The sequence below is a fragment of the Columba livia genome, chromosome Z, assembly GCF_036013475.1.
Source record: "Columba livia isolate bColLiv1 breed racing homer chromosome Z, bColLiv1.pat.W.v2, whole genome shotgun sequence".
NCBI lineage: Eukaryota > Metazoa > Chordata > Aves > Columbiformes > Columbidae > Columba > Columba livia.
This window is the reverse complement of record NC_088642.1, coordinates 54,831,785-54,851,926: the sequence shown is the minus strand read 5'-3', so window position 1 is coordinate 54,851,926 and position 20,142 is coordinate 54,831,785. Positions and strand designations below refer to the sequence as shown.

At 42.3% G+C, this 20,142-nt stretch overlaps 1 protein-coding gene across 6 annotated transcripts in view; it reads right to left on the bottom strand.

The window, feature by feature from the left end:
• TLE1 (TLE family member 1, transcriptional corepressor) overlaps nucleotides 1-19,499 on the bottom strand; it is a 73,855-nt gene extending 54,356 nt beyond the window's left edge. Inside the window, exons 1-4 of one of the 6 annotated variants that reach the window (XM_065045920.1) lie at nucleotides 18,167-19,499; nucleotides 17,435-17,535; nucleotides 15,951-16,014; nucleotides 15,813-15,857 (exon numbers count right to left, since the gene is read on the bottom strand). In XM_065045920.1, the coding sequence (XP_064901992.1) occupies nucleotides 15,813-15,857; nucleotides 15,951-16,014; nucleotides 17,435-17,535; nucleotides 18,167-18,190 (234 nt within the window). In that variant the 5' untranslated portion in view covers nucleotides 18,191-19,499. Of the gene's footprint in view, nucleotides 1-15,812; nucleotides 15,858-15,950; nucleotides 16,015-17,434; nucleotides 17,536-17,723; nucleotides 17,871-18,166 lie in introns of those variants that run through there. The other 5 variants (XM_065045922.1, XM_065045924.1, XM_065045923.1 and 2 more) reach the window with 5 other exon arrangements.
• Between the last annotated feature and the right edge of the window lie 643 nt (nucleotides 19,500-20,142).

The window sequence follows — 20,142 nt, the reverse complement described above, 5'->3', positions numbered from 1 at the left end:
TGTGCGTGTATATATATACATTCTGAAAGCAAAAATTTTTTGAAGTATTATAGAAGAGCTTCACTAATCAAGACCAGACATCAGTAACTGGTGGCATTTGAATAAGCTACGCATTCCAGATTTGGGGCTCATGCATTTGAAAGTCTTAAAAGAAAGGTACTTATCAGTTACTTCTAGAGACCTCCCAATAAAACGTTAGCTATTATCCAAGAATGAGTAAACAAAGAAAATTTTGCAGAAAGCTGCTGGAACATAGACAAACATGACTAATAGCCCATGTTCTTTGGGTCCTTGGTAAAGCAGACCGTAGAAGCCTGCATCTCTCATGAAAGCCCTCCTAGCTCTACAGCAGCTCTTAGCAGTATGTTAAGTGCCCTTAATTGTTTGTGTTCTTAATGCAGAGCCACTTGAATACATTCATTTTTAATAGAGGACTTGAGTGTGGGCCCCATCAAAGAATGACAAAACTACATCATTCACTGGTTCTTGCCGTTGTAATGACTGTCTTTTGATTTATTTGCAAATGACAAGCTCGTCAGGCCCCCGACTGAAGAGCCACCCTCCTTTCTGAAGTATCATTAAAAATTAACATGAAGGAATTCAGCTGCATTTTGTAAAATTAAGTTGAGCCGACAGATTTTTTTTCTTCACTGAAGTATTTTTTTGCTTCTGTTCCATCTAATTAAGGACTTAAATGTTTTGACCTAACCATTGCCAAACTCAAGTGTTTGTACTTAAGTTTGTCCCTTGCTAAAGTGAATTCTTAACATAATGGCAAAGAACAAAGCAGCCAGACTAGTTACTAAAAGGAATATGCATTTAAATAAGCCATTTTACTAAGCAGTTAAGAAAGAGCTTGTATATACAATTGTAAGGTTTTTTTCCCTTCTGCACTATTAATAATAATAATAATAATAATAATAATAATAATAATAATAATAATAATAATAATAATAATAATAATAATAATAATAATAATGAAGTGTTTTCCTCTACAGTAGTATATTCTAAATAATTTTGAATTTTGACACCTCGTACTTTGCAAAGCACCATGTAAGATATCATACTTAACATGATTTCTTAAACACCTACAGATTTTTGCACTGGAATGACACAAGGGAAGTACAATACAGGTATCCGAACTCTAACGGTATTTCTCACCACACCTAACACGCATGGTGTTATCACTAAGGCTGGAAGCCCTAGCCTTGGTAGCCACCGCTGTGAGTTGTAAGTGAAGAATGCAACCTTTCTCTGAGGAGAAATAGTTAATCACCTTTCAGCTTCAGATATTTCAACAATAACAATTCAGGGTTTGCTCCAATCAGTGTCTACCATATATGTCCCAGTGGTGACTTTAGGTAGAACAACCATGGTGATCTAAAGCAAAAATTAAATGTTAACATGATGTTATTTTTAACAATCAGTTGTATTGTGACAAGCAGCTTGTTATCAGAGTTAAGACTCCCCAAAGTTGTCCAGGCCCACCTACACAAAAAAGTGCTCATCTAAAAATGTCTACTGTATAACAGAAGCTTTTTTTTCCTTTTCTTTGCAAACTGCGCTTCCTTCATCACAAAGTTAGATCACTATTTGAAAACACTCTATCACTACTTCTTATGGACAGTCTCATGTATTCCCATTTATTACTTTTTTATTTACTTTAGTTATGTCAACCCAATTGTGAGAATCACATTTGTCATTAGACTGGGAAGCATATAGCTTAGGAACAACATGATTAAAAGTAAAGCAAAAAAACCCAGAAGTTCTGATGCTGTTAAAAAAAGAGCACGTCCTAGTCCATTCCCCTAAAGCAAAAGAATCAGAGAATAAGCCTTTAATGTACAAAAATAATACACCATTAAATCACATTCACAAAACCTTTGGAAGGTAATTCTGAAGTACTCTGCCTCCACTTATATTTTCAACATGTAGAAAGCCAAATACAACACTGAACTCCTTCTGGAAGAACAAAATGGACTTCCTGCCTTTTACAGCATGTAACACAGTAATCCACCAGGGACTAAAGGTCAATGTTGCACTTTTGGTCATTACTGAATCATTTGAGATTATCTGTGGTGAGGATGAGAAGAAAATCGAAGGCTATGAAAATGCTGCAAATGGCTTGACCTCAAACCAATTTTCATCTCCATCCATCTAACATACATGTGGATAAAAGCCCTCTTTATGAGACATGCTTGACCATTTTTTTAATCCTTGTTGCTAGCCATAAATCAGTTAAATAGTACATTTCAGAAGTCATTGGGTAAGAAGCTGTACGTGTATATTTTAGTCTTGAGCTGAAGTTGAGTACCTATATGGAATTTTCATTTTTTCAGCAGAATCACTGAAATAAGCAGTACACTTAAACAACATAGCCTTTATTCTTTTTGTGACTGAGCTCTTCAAAGACAAAAAGTATACATATTCACAGAGCAATTACAAAAAAAAGAAACATTTCACTGTGCTTAGCTCTCTGCATGCTTTGTTAGAACTTCACCACAGAAAGACTCAGCCACTTACAAAAACATGTTGCTAAAAATTCAGGGGGTGAGGGGATGTTTGAGGTATAATTAAATCTCTAAACTTAAATATTCAAAAGCCTCAAATGATTAAGGTTAGCATTCTGTGAACTTTGTTATTCATGAGCTATTGAATCTACTTTGAGCACTGAGATATGCATATATTATTAATGCCCTTTTATTTAAAACTAATACACTACAATCTGTTTTGGCAATGGCCACAACAGGGAAAAAAAAAAATAAAAAGCAGAAGAAAAAAAAGGCAACATGCCATTTAAAAGTTTAGGCCTCCATAGTATATCAATGTCAAACAACAGCATGTCAAGCTAAGATTCAATTCAGGTAAGTGCCACTGCCAAATTTTCTTGTTCCCAGACGTGCTTTAAGATTATTTTATTGCTTAAAATTTAATTTGTTCCAACTCGCGTCTCCATGACAACGTTGGCTAACCCTGCAAATCATTTGGGTAATTGGATATCTTATCTTTCTATTGCTCTCAAATCGAATGATTCTGCTGGAACTGCAGCAGCCAATCAAATTTACAGGCCTCTTGAGTAATAGACTCGCACAAGTAGCCACATTCATCTCCCCTTTACCGCTGTATTAACTACCCTGTGACAAACTGTGGAAGTTGGCCTTCAAACTCTACTTTAAATTATAAACACTGTCATTACTAATACTCTCACCAATAGGTGGGGGTGGGAAGGTTTATTCTCAACAGACACTTGAAATTCAATCTGACAAGCGTCAATGGGTAGCACTCATTTCAGCAACAGGAACAATCTCTGTATTTTGGGCTGAAACTGTCAGTTTAACATGACATATCATTAACAAATACAGCTTTTCCTCTGCCCCACATTTGTACTACTCATTTTAATTGCAAGGTCAGCCACCCACAAGATGATGCTACTGAAACCCCAGAAGACTGGCATGAAAAATCTTTAGCTATGAAAAAACCCAAAACATCACCATATTGCAAGTGGGAGTAGGGAGAGGAAGAAGTAACATAAGTATTAACAGAATCAAAACTCGAGATTATAAAGCTACAGAATGCCAAATAGTTTCCAAAGTTAAAACAGTATTTTTTTTTAATTCACTGCCTTAACTACATTTATCTGAATCCTCTTAGATGTCTATTTAAATTACAGAAAGGTCAGGTTAATGTAAAGAAGGTATATACGATGCAGAAGTCAACAGCAACTCTTGCCAAACATCTACTACAGCTTTGGACTTCATTCAACTGTAAAGTGAAGTGACTAGATATATTTCAGATGTCTAATTTCAAGGTTTTCTATAATAATAAAGAGAGACTGCTGCGAAGCTCTCAATGTACCAATGTACACAACTGTCCATCCCATTTGCAGCTGTAAATCCTGTAGAACCTAAGCCAACTGGCAAGAAATAAGCTGTTGTCAGGATGTTAAAGTGGTCCTTTCACAGATCTTCACTATGTCAAGACTCTTCTTGACCTTGACTAAACAATACAGCTATCACATTTCTCCTTTAATCCAACTTCAACCCATCTTGGTCAAGCACTCACAACTACAAAAAGTTTTTATTCCACAACTTACCTTCCATGCCTAAGTTAACCTTCAATACACAAAGAAGCGTTTAAATCTTGAAACCAGCACACAGCTTTATTTTACTTTTCAGTACACAGAGTTCCGACTTTTTTTAGATTCCATGAGATGCTGACCAAGTCCAACACTGACTCCAATCCAGAAGAGAAGGCCTTGCTACCTTTGCTTCCAGAGGTACAATTTCTTCGCACAACACTGGAGACATCTGGACTTGTCCAACATCTCAACTAACTAGTCAAGCAGAAAACAGGAAAGGGCCAGCTTAGACCACCACTACAGTGAGTTAAACAGGCTCACGGGAGGCATGCGTCAGGTAACAGAGCAGCCCAAAGTATCAGAAGAACCAGGCTGGGAGCAGAGTTTTTGTGGGGGAACAGCAAGCTCCCCCTTTCCCACAGGACTGAAATCTCATGTGCTCTTACAGTGCTCCAGAAGAAGTATGGTCTCTAAAACTATCCAGCATACTTTGCATTGTTACCCTTCAGGACATTACAAACTAAATTTCCTCTGGACAACTGAGCTACACTATACAATAAATGAGATACAGAAAAGCAGTACATCTGCAACCGCTAAGCCCCTATTAGAAATGAGCCCTCTTGACTTCTCACTTAGTCATTATTTTAAAACTACTTAATATTTTGCCCACCCTCCCTCCCACAAGCTGCATCCAAATTTCTGCATACATGGTCGCAGCAATTGCCACACTGACACACTTTATTGGGATGGTAGTAGAAAATCAGAGCTGAAAGAGTACCTAGAACCACACAGCTTCTAAAACTTAGAGAACAAAGTTCCTCAAACCAAGCACATATGTTTAGAGTATATAAGTCAATAACAAAACTCACAGTCAGGATTCAGTCCTTATCAACACTCAAGATTATAATAGCAGTAGAATCTGGATTTAACTAGAAAAATAAGCATGCCACCTGCCAATAAACAAGACATATCAAAACAAGGGCCTGAAATATGGAGGAAAAAAAATACGCTATGTTCACCAGGACTTTAGAAATAACTACTAAATCAAACTTTCCAAGATAGTCACATGCACTTTTCTATCTTAAATGCAATTTCACCATTTTACAATACTTAGTGTATTCACAGCTCAGTTTCAAAAATTCCTCAAGTCAGAGAAACAACTAAAGGCCTTATAAAGGTGTTCATATCAATGCTTCAGGTGCCATCAGCTGACTCACTAATGAATAACATGAAGAGTGACAACTCTTTTTAGCAACTAGCAGAATAATCCGCTACACAGGATTTGGAAGGAAGGTGAATATAATAGAGGTTTTCACTACACGGGAAAAAAGTTTGGAAATCTTTCAGCAAAACCTTGGGAACATGTTAATAAGTTTCTTCCCCATTTTATTATTTTTTTATTATGTATATTCTGTTGCTCACAGAATGGAAAAAAAATAGTAAAGATACCATCTAGATTACATTCTAATAGAGAAGAATTGATTGACACTGTCAAAATAGAAATTAATTTGATTGAGACTGACAATCATTGAAGAGTTAATAATCACTGGGACAGGAAAGAGGAACGAAAAGGCCAGTAAGACTTCAGGAAAGCTAATGCCAACTGGTAAGATCAGCTTTATAGAATCTGTTAATGAGGGGGGAGATAAAACAACATTACAGAGAGCTGACATTTTCTTTATGAAACAATATCTAGGACATGGGTCACAGTTAATACACCTGAGAATGGAAGAAGGGTCAGAGGAAAAAGGGAAGGGATGGAATTGTGCCAGAAAAATTCTTAACTGACTTCAAACAAACAGGAAAGCATACAGGAAGTGGAAACTAGGTCAGGTGAGGCAGTATGAACATATACAGCAGCAGCACACATTTTTGTAACTATGTGCCACTAGTAAGCTACAGCTAAAGTAAAGCTAGTGCTCTACAGGTTGGAATAGTTGGAGAAGAAAAAAAAATGGTCCAGTCCCATCAATTAGAAAAGGAAAGATATGGTCAAGGGACATAAAGAAGGCCAAATGAAGCTGTATTTTTTTGAATCTGATTTAGCTATACAAGAATCACTACCAACCATATAACATAAATCACTAGTTCTGCAAGATCAACACTTCAGCTTAAACAGGAAAGGAACAGGTCAGAGTATTCCAAGTAAAATGTCTTTAAACTGACATGGCCTGATGAAATAAAAAGAGCACATTAGTGAACAGTGAGCAGCTAGCAGACACCTTGCAGAACCCGCATATGTCAAACAAATAGGAAACCCCAAAAGGACAATGCCTAATAAACACAAAGCAGGCAATGAAGGAACAAAAGCACTCAAGTTTAATTACCATTCCTTAAGTCTAGGGCATTAAAAAGCTTCTTATCCATGAATATATGTGTGAAAAAGGGATATAAATCACAACTCAAATATTTTTTGGCAGTAAATAACATCAGAATTATGCAATGTCCAAAAAGAGAAAGTAATTATGGCTAAGAGAAGCATATGATGTTAACATCCTCGCTAAGGATTTGACAGTCATAGCACTCTTAGGAGTAACAAACTGCACAACCCAGCTAAAACTTCACAGGAAGAAGTATAAAACTGCTTGATGATTAAACCATGTGTGAATACATCATTCTCTTCTGTAAATTAAGAAGGCCTGCATGCATGATAGGCCCAGTATTTTTCAGTGTTTCCCACTAACAAGCATGAAGATCTCTTCATTTGCCCTAATCCTTAATTTGCAGAGAGCTTCAAGCTGAGAAAGACAGAATATGCCAGAGAATAGCTTCAGAACTCACTTTGCAAAGAATGAGAAAGTGGACTACAAAGGAAAAAGAAGGACAGGGATAAACAGGAATAAAAGACCATAGCATGCCTAGACAGGAACATAAAGGAAAAGGAAATAATGGGCCAGGAAGGAATCTCTCGGTCACAGCAGATCAGAAGTTGAATGTAAGTCAATAGCATGCTGTTGCAAAAAAGGCTGCCACCACAGTATGCCAGAGGCTAAGTAAACCCTCTCTGCAGCTCAGCACGGCATTTCCTCCCGGGAGCACCGCACTTCATCGGGGCAACAGCATTCAGAGAATAAACATTAGACTGTAGAGGCATTCAAAATTGTTCTGGAAGGCAGGCGAATGATCTGCTCTCCCTGTCCAAGGTGAAAAAATGCATAGTAAAGGAGCTGAAGCTGTAACAGAAGAGACTGAAGTTGTAAATGAAGAAGCACTTCAACAACAAGGACATAAAAGCACTCTGCTACCTGGAGAGCTTGTGAGTCACCACTCCTGCGGAAGTCTTTGCTAACAGATAGGACAAGCATCCTATCAGGAATGACACCGGTATAGCCAGTCTTGCTAGGGCACAGGGAGCCGCTAGGTACTTTACAGTTCTGTGATTCTACAGTTCATACTTCGGATTAAAGAAACAGCATAAGAGCTTCCCATAGGTCTTGTTAATTAAAGATTTTGTGTTTGCTTAACTGGCAATTTATAGCCATAATTTGAGGCCACAGACAGCCAGCTGTCTGCACAGTAACAGCTGGAAGTCTTATATCCATTTAAAAAACAAAAATTTAGAGTGACCTTATACCCAATTCACAAGTCAGCAGTGATAAAACCTTTCAGCTTTTTTGGTTTTAAACAAAAAACTTTTTTGTAAATGGAAACTATTGTGGCAACACCACAAAAGAATTATTTTGCTGTTAGTTATTTTTCACAAGAAGTTGTGGGTTTTTCATTCCCTGCCCTCAGGCATTTAATTCCAATCTATACATTTAAAAAAAAAAAAAATAAAAAATGAGATCATCATACCATGAAGCAGAAACTACAGCAATTTGAGGGTTTTAGAACACTTAATTTAATAAATAGGCAGATTTCCACAGCTCATAAAAACTATCCAGTTCCAGATGACCTTTCATCTTCTTAACAAAAGCAGGTTTCCTCATAAACTTACTACCTAAGCAAGGTAGCTGAACAAGCATACCCATTCTTGCTTCCCTTCTCCAAAACTGAAAGCTATGTTTTTGTTTTTGCTTGCTAATCCATAGAAGCCTTTAAAATGGCACAAACAGAGGCAGCAGTAGTTTGTTCTCTAAATCAATTTTATCCCCAGCCATCAACTTGATGTTCCAGCACAGAGAAAGAACAGTCTTTCCCTTCTAATTCAAAAATCCATACTGCCATTGCCCTTGCAAACTGCTAAACAAGCAGTATCGGCAAGTCACTTGTGTTCTGTAATATATTTACTGCAAATCCCAACGGCTCGCCTCCTAATGCAGTTTTCTATTGTGTCTGTTCGTGTCAATACACTGACTGGTCACCTTACAAGTAAGTTCCTTTGACTGACTGTTTACACAAACATCAAAAAGCTTCAAGAAGAATAAAAAAGACTGAAGAGAAAAAAAGAACTTCCATGCTGCTGGGGGAAGGAAACAAAAACAAACAAGCTAACACCCACACACAAACAAAAAACACACAACCCTACAACAAAACACAAATTAACCTGTTTTCAAGTTCTGTTATCACATAGCCAAAAGGGCTAGTTAGTTCTTCAGATCACCTGAGAAGTACAAGGTATTTCCAGATAAGCAGCCCCTACACAGAGCCTACCTAACACTCCTTAAAACAACCTTAATTTGTAATTTAATCATCTGTGCCAATTTGTTCACATGTCTGAAGAACATAATGAAAAGGCAAGAGCAACTCAACCAGTCCTCAAGCAGAGATTAGAATCTTAAACACTGTGCAATTTATCATTAGCCACAGAATACTATTATCATTATCAAAAATTCAGTGAAACCTACCAAACTGATTAATTTCTTTAACTGTTTTGCCCATACTAGAAAATATATTTTATAACAATGAGACTTGCTAACAACTAAAATATGCCTCAACATGTACGAACTTAAAATACTACTACCCTATGAAATAATGCTATAAACATTTTTCTGTTCTCATCTCACTTAAACATATTGTGAATATGGTTCCAAGTGAGAAAACTCAACATTGTTTCAATTTATTTTTATGAATCTTGACACAGCAGAGCAGGCTCTTTTTTTCAGTACCAAAAAAAGTGAATCACTAGGCCTTCTTTCAAAAAGGGACAACCTCAGGATTTTTAGAACTGATTTTTAGAACCATTGATTTTAGAACAACTGATTTTTAAAACCATTCAGATTTAAACTAGAGTTCAGTTAAGAATAAACTGGGTTTCAGCAAGCTCTAACCTACTCTTCAGCCCTCTCCAGCACTATGCCATAAACAGGTCACCAGTGGAGTTTCATACGAGCCTTTACTGCAATCTGTTTTCTGAACACTTTCAGCAGCTCAGCCTGGAAAAGAAAAAACAAGGACTGAAGAACTGCAAAGAGACCTTACAAGTCTAAGCGGGCAATGAAAAGAATTGTATATTAACAAAATTTATGTACACAGCGAGTAACCATCCCTGACCTCAAGGTAAAGGGATGGCTCCTGAGCTTATAATCATCATTCAGGAGCAAGAACCTAAATGTGAAAGGTGACTCCAGCAGTTCAGCACTCCCTGGCAGCGAAAAGAGCAATCTGATACTGGGAACTTTACTAAAGGGAAAAAAGCAAACCAAACCAAAAAAAAAACAAAACAAAACCTCACACAACAACAAAACAAAACCAACCAAACAAACAAAAACAAACACACACAACCAAAAAAACCCACACACATCCAGAAATAATATAAATCTCTGCTTCATCTGCACCCTGAGAACTGCATTTAGTTCTAGTCCCCTCATTTCAACAGGATAAGTTAAAAATGAAAAAGGTTGAATGGAAAAGCAAAGAAGATGATCAAAGAAATCTACACAACCGTGTGGGCTGTGACTGCCCAACCTGAAAAGGAGTCAACAGAGACGGGTTACAACAGAGACATAAAATTTTGAGTGCATTGAAAAAGCAGCTAGGCATCAATAACTTGTCTATTCTGAGAGCTAGGAGACATCAAATAGAGACAGTGGAAGCCTGGTTCAAAGTAAACACAAGTTGGTGTGTGTCGTGCACTTGGGAGAACCTTCCCACAACAGCACAGCCAGGATGGAAACACACTAGGAAAGAGTTTTGCAAAACAGGAAATGGGTGCCCTGAACAACAAGTTGAATACACATCAGCACTACTCCCTTGTGTTGATGAAGGCTACATCTCACACTAGGATGCAACTGTATGACTGCAACAAGCTGGCTGATTAAAATCAATTTTTCTCTTTTTTGTTGTGCTTGTGTGGCAAGACGAAGCAGTTGCCAAACTGGAGCAAGTCACTAAGTGGCGCCAGTAAGATGATCAGGCAATCTGAGCACACAATGTACCAGGAAGAAGTCAGTTTTGTTTAGTTTCAAGAAGAGGAGGATCAACGGGACAGGAGATCTGACTGTTGACAAAGAGTTGATTATGGAGAAGACTAAAACAGACTCCTCTCAGAGGTGCACAGCAGAAAAGCAAAAGGCTAGCATCACCAGCGCAGAAAGGCAAAGTCCCAATCCCTAACATTCTGTGATTCTGTGTGAAGGTCAAATACTGGAAAGCATTGCGCAGAGATGTCACATAAGATTACCTCCGCAAAATATTCAAGATAGAAATTTGATACTTGCCTGTAAGCTGAGGTTGAACATGAGACCAATTTGCATGTATTTCAAAAGTCATTGCTTACAAGTAATCGTAAGGACTGATCTGTTAAACTAGCTGTTTTGACAAAGAGGTGCTGAAAAATTGGGAATTATCCCCATCTACTGTAGTTTTTTTCCCTTTCTGAAAGAACTATGAGAACAACTACTATTGTTCAAATAGCTACATCCAGAGTACAACTAAGTAATATGATGTAAAAGACAAAAAGAGTGGTGTTTGACATAATTGCCATTTGATATCCCTAAGTCTTATTTCAAGTGGAAAGATAACAGCTTTGAGTAGAATTAGTTAGGTTATCATTTTTAAAATAAGAGTACCATGCACTCTTCCCATAAGTGCCAGTTAACCTGAAATAGTTTTTAAAGGCTTTTACTGTATGCCAGTGGTAACCGACTATCAAACCTGTAAAATCTTCCAGTTTGCATAGGAGACACAACACAATTTTACTGCTTTGCTACAAACACTTAAATGCTGGAATAGGGTGGGATGAAAGGCTATTAAAATACTGAGCTTGATTTGGTATAACAACTAGCAGAAGGAAGAAAAACGTTTCCCCAGAATCTGTTGTAACAAAAGGGGCACTGTACATTCACAAACATCTTACTCTTCTTGCCCAAAAAAATACCAGGATTTTCTTTTGCCCACTTGAACCAATCCATATATATATACATATATCAAAAGACATTTAGCAACCTAAGTTCCAGCAATGCATGTGGCTGGTAGGAATGCACCTCCTCTCTCCCTCCACAGTTCCATGAGGAACCTGAAACCTGGTAAACAAAGTCTAAAACGTGAGATGATCAAGCAGCATTTAACATATGCACAGTGTTTACACTGTGACATACTTTCAGATCAAGTTGTATATGGAGTCGACACAGTAGATAGTATCTGACAATATGGTTATCTAAAAACCACATAGAGGCTTATTTCACACAATGCCCCGAATCTGTCATATAAATCCTTAACAGTAATAATGGTCTCGAGCTTGAGTGTGGTTCAAAAGTTGAGAAATTTGAGGTAGTTATTCTAGTCTTTCCTCCCCATTCAAACTGGCAGCTCTAGTTGTGGTTTAAATGGCTGCACTGGTGATACAACTGTACTCATTTAGAAACCAAATAGTTGTAGAATAAGTACAATTTTGGAGTGAAAAACATTATGTTCCAATCAACCTTACAAAAAACAGATTTTGTAAGCCTTATGTGACAGGGCCAACTGTAAAATGCTCTTGAAGCACTCACTGCACACCACACCAAAACCTTAAGGATTATGCAGTTTTCATTCCAATAATTAAAATGCAAAGAGGAAAGAAATAAATTCATTTATCTTTAAATCCCTTTCAACAGCACAGCCGTCCTACTCGGGAGTTGTAGAGAGCTAACTAAGCTCCTTAATTCTTTTCTATTTAACCCACTCCTGAAAACTGATATTCTGATATACCCATAAAAGTTTCTGTCCTTTGCTGTTGAGCATTAGAAATGATTCCACAAAACAGTCCAGGCTAAAACATTTAACTCTCATACAATTGGTTAACGTAATGCAGTTTGGGAGTTTGTACACTCTCCTACAAGCCTCAAGGTGCCAAATGACAGATCTGCCTCCAGGCAGGTCACAGACATCACAATAACCCATCCAAAGAGACGGAAACCTAGCTGTCATCATTGAGACAGCAGAAACCCACATACTGTAGTAGTTTATATTGTCTGTCAGTTGGTTCAGTAGTGATGAATTTTTCTTTCTTTGGCTGCCTGCCACTGAACAAAAGCTAATCTTGCACCTAAACAATCTAGGCATTAAACGCACAGGAAGCCTTATCTTCTGACTTATGACAGAAGATGACAAACAGAGCCGGTGAAAATAAAGAGGCACTGCCCTAATAGCCAAGAGCAGCAACCCGTTACGTACAGCATGATTTTTAACACTCAACCAGCTCTATATCTTGGCACTAACAGTTGATGCATCTGCTTTGCCAGCCAGGTTGTCACAGTGGGAAAACTCTGACTTGGATGGTATAACACAGAAGACAAAGTTAAGACCATTCTGTCTTCTTATGAAAATAATATCTGAATCAACCCTAAATGAATCTTCAGGTGCTTGTTTGTTCCACCTATGCAAATGCAAACTATTCATCTTAAAACAATTAACTCTGAAAATGGCATAAGAATCCACACAACATCCTCCTGAGAACTAACCTTCGAAATTCTTTAAAAAAAAAAAAAAAAAAATCACACAGAAACAACACCAAAAAAAAAAAGACCCTCACAAACTAGCCACAAATATGCCAGAAAGATTATTTCCTGACCACTGTTCAGCCAGCAGGTTGAAATGCAGCAGCACCTGGACTTTAGGACACACTCCTGCAATTAAGCACTTCAAAGTGCCCAAACCGAAGTTGTGAAGGAAGCCTTACTATGGCCATTTCTGGACTCAAATGCAACATATTCAAATGGAAAGCTCTGCACTACGACTGTTTGTGTATGGCAAGTTCACCTCAATTAAGTTTGTTTATAGCAACATGCAAGTCCTGACTAACTTTTAGTCAACTTGTAACAGATTACTAATTCAAATGAAGACAGAACTGCTGCTGCAACTGTACCAGTACAAGAAATCAAGCCTTTCACAAGCAAGCAAACTGCAAGTACTTCATTTTATTGACGTGACTCTACCTTAACAGTGATGTATGCACCACACTCCATAAAAAAACACCGCTGCAGTGTAATTTTTTGTTTTTTTTCCAATCAGCAGTGCAAGCACTACAAAGGGCTTCACATAGAGTGAGTGCAGCATCCAAATAGGAGGCAGGCCTTAAAATATTAAAGCTTGTTCAGTGGAAAGTTTCCCCATCACTGCATTTTTCAGTAACAAAGACGTTGTCAGAAATGACAATTTTTCGTGTCCCCTGATGATGCCTTGCTAGCATTTGGTTATAAGCCATAAAGCAGGAATAATTTCAGCCTGTCAGGAATCTAGCTAATGCCCAGTTTCCCCCCAGAGAGAATTCCTGTCAAACGTAATGAGAGCTCCAAAGGCCTTCTCTACAACATAATGAGCACTTAGGCCATGCTGGTGATCAGCCAGCAAAAAGCATCAATTTGAGCCTGGCTACACCCTTGGGGCTAGACGTCACCATTTTTAATAAGAATTATGATTACTATCTGCCAAAAGCCTCCTCAGAACTTATCGTTAGCCATGGAAATTCAGAAGAATGTCACTGGTAGGTTACAGGAAACAAAAAACCTAAGACCACCTACATACCGACAAACTGTAACACCATTTGGCACCCCCATTGCAGGCATCTAAATCAAGAGTCTTTAACAAGAAGGTGCTACTTTTACTGGAAATCAGAATTACTTAACATGTAAAAGCATAGTATATGAGACTCATATCCAGGGAAACATATTTATGCCTTCAAAAGCTTATTCTTTTCTTAACAATGTAACATGCAGAGCAAGTGTGCTCTAGTTCCCCTGGCTAAAGCCAACATAGGTATAATGCTCTGTTATAAATCTTAAAAGCTTCCAAAGTATCACTGCCTACTGGCTATGTAATTATAGTTGCCATACATATAGAACATTAAACCCTTGCAACACACAGATGTTGAGGTCAAAGTGGAACCTGAGTTCTGACTCTCTTTAATCTTATGGGCTTAATTGATTCTATCTAAAGATAATTCCTAGTACATTTACTGAAGTCACACATTCTCTTCAAAGATCTTCTGAAAATAACATCCATTTCACACCAAGTAAGGCTCCTATACAGATGTTGGCTTCCTCACAGGTTACAGTGTGCCAAAAACTCGTTTAGTAAAATTTAAAAAAAAAAGAAAATCCCAGAAAGAAATCTCCAAATTACAATTAAATCCCCAAATTACAAAGTCACCTCACAGAACAACTGATGTTCTTCTAAAACACAAGACCCAAGAAAACCAATGCAGCTACACTACGTAATCAAGTTAAACACTACTCTAGTTGTTACGTCTACTTATTCAGTGCATTACTTAAAAAAAAAAAAAAAGTTGTCTTAATATTTTTTCTTTTACCAAGATTTTAGATTCAAACAAGTATACCTCTGAAAACCAAGAGAATACCTACCCATGTAGAAAGTTAGCATGGAATTATACTACTACCTTATCAAATGTAATATTTTTAGGAGAAAACAAAACAAAAATCAAAGACTCCAGAGTTACAAAAGCAAACTTCAGCTCTGCAATTCACTCGCTTAATGAAAGTCTTTGAATACGCTGAAGATCCGAAGCCTGAACTAATCAATTTCTTCGCTGTGCCCTAGCCGGTCAGCCATGCTCTTTAATTTAATGAAACAAGAGTTTTAGATGAAATAGCACATACACATAACGAAAGAATTGTATTGTTGCACTTTGAAATGTGTCCAACTGTGCAACTCCATCTAATGATAATTTTTTTTAAAAGGCCATCGACTTCTGAAAGACTTATTGTACCAGTATCTTGATGAAAAAGTGAATGTCAGCATATCTACAGAATACTTACACCCTGCCATTAATGCTTTATTTGGCAGACAATGACTACTCAATTGAGGGTCCTCTGGGCTGAGCAATCATTTAGCTTTTCTTCTCTTATGAGGTCCTTAGTGTCTTGTTCCAGTTCAATACTCTTTTTATTCACCATTATAGTGGCTGTAAGTGTGAATTTTATGGGAACTTGCAAACTCATAGTCATAACTAGAGCTTTCCAAGCCACTAATCTTTTCATACCTTTAAATGGCAAGGATTTGAGCAACTATCACTACAGGCTACACAACCATAAGACCAGTTCTACATATCAAAAGCTCTACCACCAACAAAAGAAAACCATGTAAAGCATCGAATTATATTTTTGAAACCACAGACAAGACCTTTCCTATTTCACCAATGTATTTCAGGAACAGTATGAAAAAAGCCTGGCATTTAACCTAGTCTCTCAGAAATCTACCTCATTGGACAGCAGCTACGCAAAGATTTACTAATCATAGCTACAAATCAGCCAATTGATTCAGACACATGATACAGTCATCCAAACATAAACAGAACAGCTACATTTAAATGCACTAGACAGACGGCAGATTTTGTGGTAAAAACAAAATGCCTTACCTGCTTGTGCATTTCAATGTTTAATCCATACGACATTTCATAATACTGCAAATGAAGAAGCACAAATTATTTTTTTCTGGTAGCTTACATTGTATTTGGAGATATTTACTGAAATCAATAAAAAACAAATACACTTACCATCACATAGTGCCTCTGCATTTCAGTCTTTTCGCTTGCCAGTTTCTCACATTCCAATTTAAGGCTACAAAATAGATCACACTTTAATGTAACTGTTACATCATTCATTTTGACATCTACCCATTTTCTTTGTATTTTGACAGAAGCAGATAATTTTAAAATATCTCATAAATTAACAAGCAAACACAGGAAAACTTAATTGAAACTTTAAATACAAAGGCTGAACAGTAAATCTAAAAGGCATTTCATGGGTGTTGTGTCAGACCTAGGCTGTTTCCAGAACCTAAACACAGCCAGACTTCATGTTTTGATAAAGAGCTGCTATGAAGTGCTACAACTTTCAAGATGTAACAGGATCTGAATTTCTCCAAAGTACTTCTCAGTTGCATTTGGCACTTGCCTATCTAACGACATCTAACAACAGTATAATTCTGACTAATTTCACTAAGGGTAAATGCCTCAACATCCCCTTTGTTCCCTGGCAAACTGACTTTTTTTTAATAACACTAATAAACATCCTAAGGAACAGTTAGTGTGTAAGCCAGCATTTTTCAGTCATTTCTGCAATAGTACATGTTTACACTGCATTTCTAAAGTAATAAATGGCTTAAACAAGTGAACGATTTTAGATAAGACTGAAACCACAGCATCATAGGTACGAAAGAGGAGGTCTAATCAAAACCAAGCAATTTTTAACTGGGAAACCTGGAAAGATTTTGTTCCTATCCAGATCTTGCAGGTGCACATAACTATAAAATTAAAGATTAATGCCCCTTAATGCCAACCGCCTTTTGTATGCAAGAGCCCATACCCTAAATCTCTGTGGGGACCTCAGCAGCAAGCACAAATATAACAATAACATTTGAAGGACGGCATAGCAATCATAAACTCATGCCATGGCTTCAGTAGATCAACTTTGCGTCAGTGCTCTAGTAGTTGTGTGCTTTAACACTCCTTCTTGGCTCTTCTAAGAACCGCATGTTAGCATTTTATTAATCTGTACATTAACACCACAGACATATGAGCAAACATGAGAATTAGCCTCCTTAATGCTCTGTGCCACAGAATTCGCACTGGTTTTCTCTCAATATACATAAAGTCCTCCACGTAAGGATCCCTAATAAATACTATCTTTTTTAAATTGCATATAAGCGCCTAACCCCTCCAGTTTCGATGTTACCGGCCTTTCGCAGGGGCCCGGGCAGCACATCGGCAGGAAGACCTGTGCAGAGCAGCAGCGTCATCTCCTGAGCGCCCCGTCCTCCGCGCACCCCCCACCACCGCTGGGACCAGAGCTCCCCGCGTCTCCTCTTTCCAAACCGTCCGGCGGAGGCCGCCAGTGCCGGGGCGGTCGGGTCCCGCGGCGGGACGCAGCGCAACGCCGCACGCCACCGCCTGGACGCGGCCGATCAGTGCAGCCCCCCGCGCCCGGCCGGGGACGGGGCAACTACCCCCAGGCTCTGAGGCGGCCCGCCGGCGCTCACCTGTGGTACTGCGCCTGGAGGAACTGGAACTCCTCCTTGATGCGGTCCAGCGACTCCGGGATGGTGAATTTGAAAGGCTGGCCCGCAGCTTGGTGCGGGGTCTGGTGCGGCGGCGGCCGGTGCGGGAAAGAGAGGAAGGTTCAGACACAGCGCGGGCGCCCCGCGAGATGGTGGGGGCGGCGCCGCCCGTCCCGGCCGGGCCGGAGGGATGCAGGGAGGGATGCGGGGAGGGAGAGCCCGGCCCGGCCCGCCCGCCACCTCACCGGGGCGCTACGCACTTGTTACCCACCTTCCCGTCCCTCATCTGCGGGGGACGAGGCTAACCACGCTCTGGGAACCGCTCTGGCCCCGACCCACCCGCTCCTGCCTCCTCCGTCGACCCGAAAGCGGGGCGTGCCGGCTCCTCCCCGCCGACCCCCGCCGCGGGGGCACGCCCGACCCGGGCGCCGCGCTCGGCGGGGAGGGGGATGCTGCTCGGCCCAGAAGCAACCCCCCGCCGTCATTCATAAAGCAAATAAGTTGCCGACGAAACAAAAGGGGTCGGAGGAAGGGGCGCGTAGCCTCCCTGGCCGCTTCGGCAGGCAGGATGCACCACTCCCCCGAGAAAGGGACAAACTTGGGGGGGCGCCCGCCACCCCCATAGGCGGGCGGGGGGGCGCCGGCAGTGCGGTGCCGCCCAGCCCCCGCCCCGCTCCCCCACCCGCATGGAGCAGCGGCCCGGGCCGTACTTACGGGGTGCCGGCTCTGAGGGAACATGGTTCTGGCCGCAGCGGGGTTCCCTCACAGCGTGGTTGTCACGTCGAGCTCTCCGCCCTGTCCCGGCTTCACACCCCGGGACGCCGAGGAGGCAGGAGCGGCGACACTCGCCGGCCGCTTTCCCTCCGCCGCCGCGAGCAGGAGCGGGTGAGGCGCCGCTCAGTGCCCCCTCCGGGGAGACATCCTGCGGCCGCGGCGTCCTTTGTTGCTGTTGTTCCTGGGAGGGCTGGGGTTGCCCGGAGGAGGGGGAGGGACCGCGCTCGGGACGGTCACCGCCGCTCCGCGCTCCTTCAGCTACGGTCCGGCCGGCGGGCGGCGCCTACAGCACCCGGGCGCGGCGGGACGGGACCCGACGGGATAAGGGGGTGGGGGACGGCCGCCCCGACGTGGGAGCGAATAATGCCTCTCTCGGGCTCTCAAGGTGCCGATGCAACTGTAAGGCCGGAAACCTCGGGCGCGGGCGACTTCTCTCCCCACTTCTGCCTCCTGCCAAGAGGGGAAAATCCAGGCGGACGAAGCGGTTCGCGGTGTCAGTGGTGGGACCGTCGCAAGCCAGGGGGGCGAGGGAAAGTCTCCGGGGAGGGCCGCGATGCTCCCGGGCGTCGTCGGAGGGGCCAAGTCATCGGCAAGATACGGAGCGATGAACAAGAGAGGAAGGCGGGAGGAGGAAGGGGGCGGAGGGGGCCTCTGCACAGCCAGCCCCGATCGGAGCCGCTCCAGTAGCACATGCACGAAACGCAGGAGGGCAGAGGAGGGGGAACCACACACGCAGCAGAGACTCTTCCGTTAGTTGCAGCGAGGTCCCCTAGGACAAAAGAAAAACGAAACTCCTCCAAATGTCCGTTGGCCCGACCGGTCAAGCCGCCCGCTCGTCGGAAAAAAACAAAACCAACAACAATAACAAGAAAAATAATAAAAGAAAGATAAAAGCGTCTGTTTCGGGCTAAATCAGACGAGAAGCTCCTTCGTGCAACGGCACCACTGCAGCTGCCTCCGGGCGGGTGCGCATCGGAGACCTGCGCTTCTCACCAGGACCCGCCGAGCGTGTTACATCGCGGCGGCATCAGCAGCAGCAGCAGCATCCTCCTTATCCTCCCCTGCTCCGCGCTGCCCCGCCGCTCCTGGCCGACCCAGGATGAAGTTCTCCCCGGTGCAAAATCCGGACTGGAGCTGCCGGAAACGCCACCGGCCTCCTTCCCCGCTCCGCGCTGGCTGGGGCAGCCGGGGCGGTCCCGCGGGAGGCGCTCGGCGGGACGGTGCGCGGCCCTGGCCGAGGGGACGCGCCGGGCTCGTCCGCGCCGCTTACATTAGCACGCGGTTTCACACTCCGCCAGCTAACCAGCCGCCCGGCCCCGCCCACGCCGCCGCTCAGGGGGCCGCCGCCGCCTCCACCCAATCGCCGGCGTCGGCACCAACGTGGGGCCGTGATGCGCCCCGGCGCCGCGGACCAATGGGGAGAGCCCGAGCCTCGCCGCCTCTCAGCCTTTCGCTGGGAACAGTTTCTGGCGGAGCGGCAGGAGCTCTTCGAGCTGACCAATAGGAGGGCGCAGAGCGCGGAGAGCCGCGGGGAGGAGGGAAAGGTCGGTGGGAAGGAGAGGGGAGAGGCTCAGCTGTCAATCAAAGTAACGTGGGGCGCTCTGGCGGGCGGGCGCAATGGGGAGGGGGGAGCGGGGGTGCCGGCGGGCGGTGCAGGAGGCGCCTGCGCGCACCCTGCGCCGGGGTCGGCGTCTCCGCAGCGGAGCGGGGGGGAGCGGGGCGGGGGTGCGGAGCGGAGGTGCGGAGCGGGCGGTGCGGAGCGGTGCGACCCTGCTGTGCGCCTGCAGCCCGCGAGGGGCCTCTTTTCCAAGGGGCTCCGTGGCTAGGGGCGGTTTACCCACCAGCGGAGGCGCTTCTCGATGCTCTGCGTGCCTATTGCGGGCGGGTGCTCGCGGTGCACAGGGCTGCATCCGCCA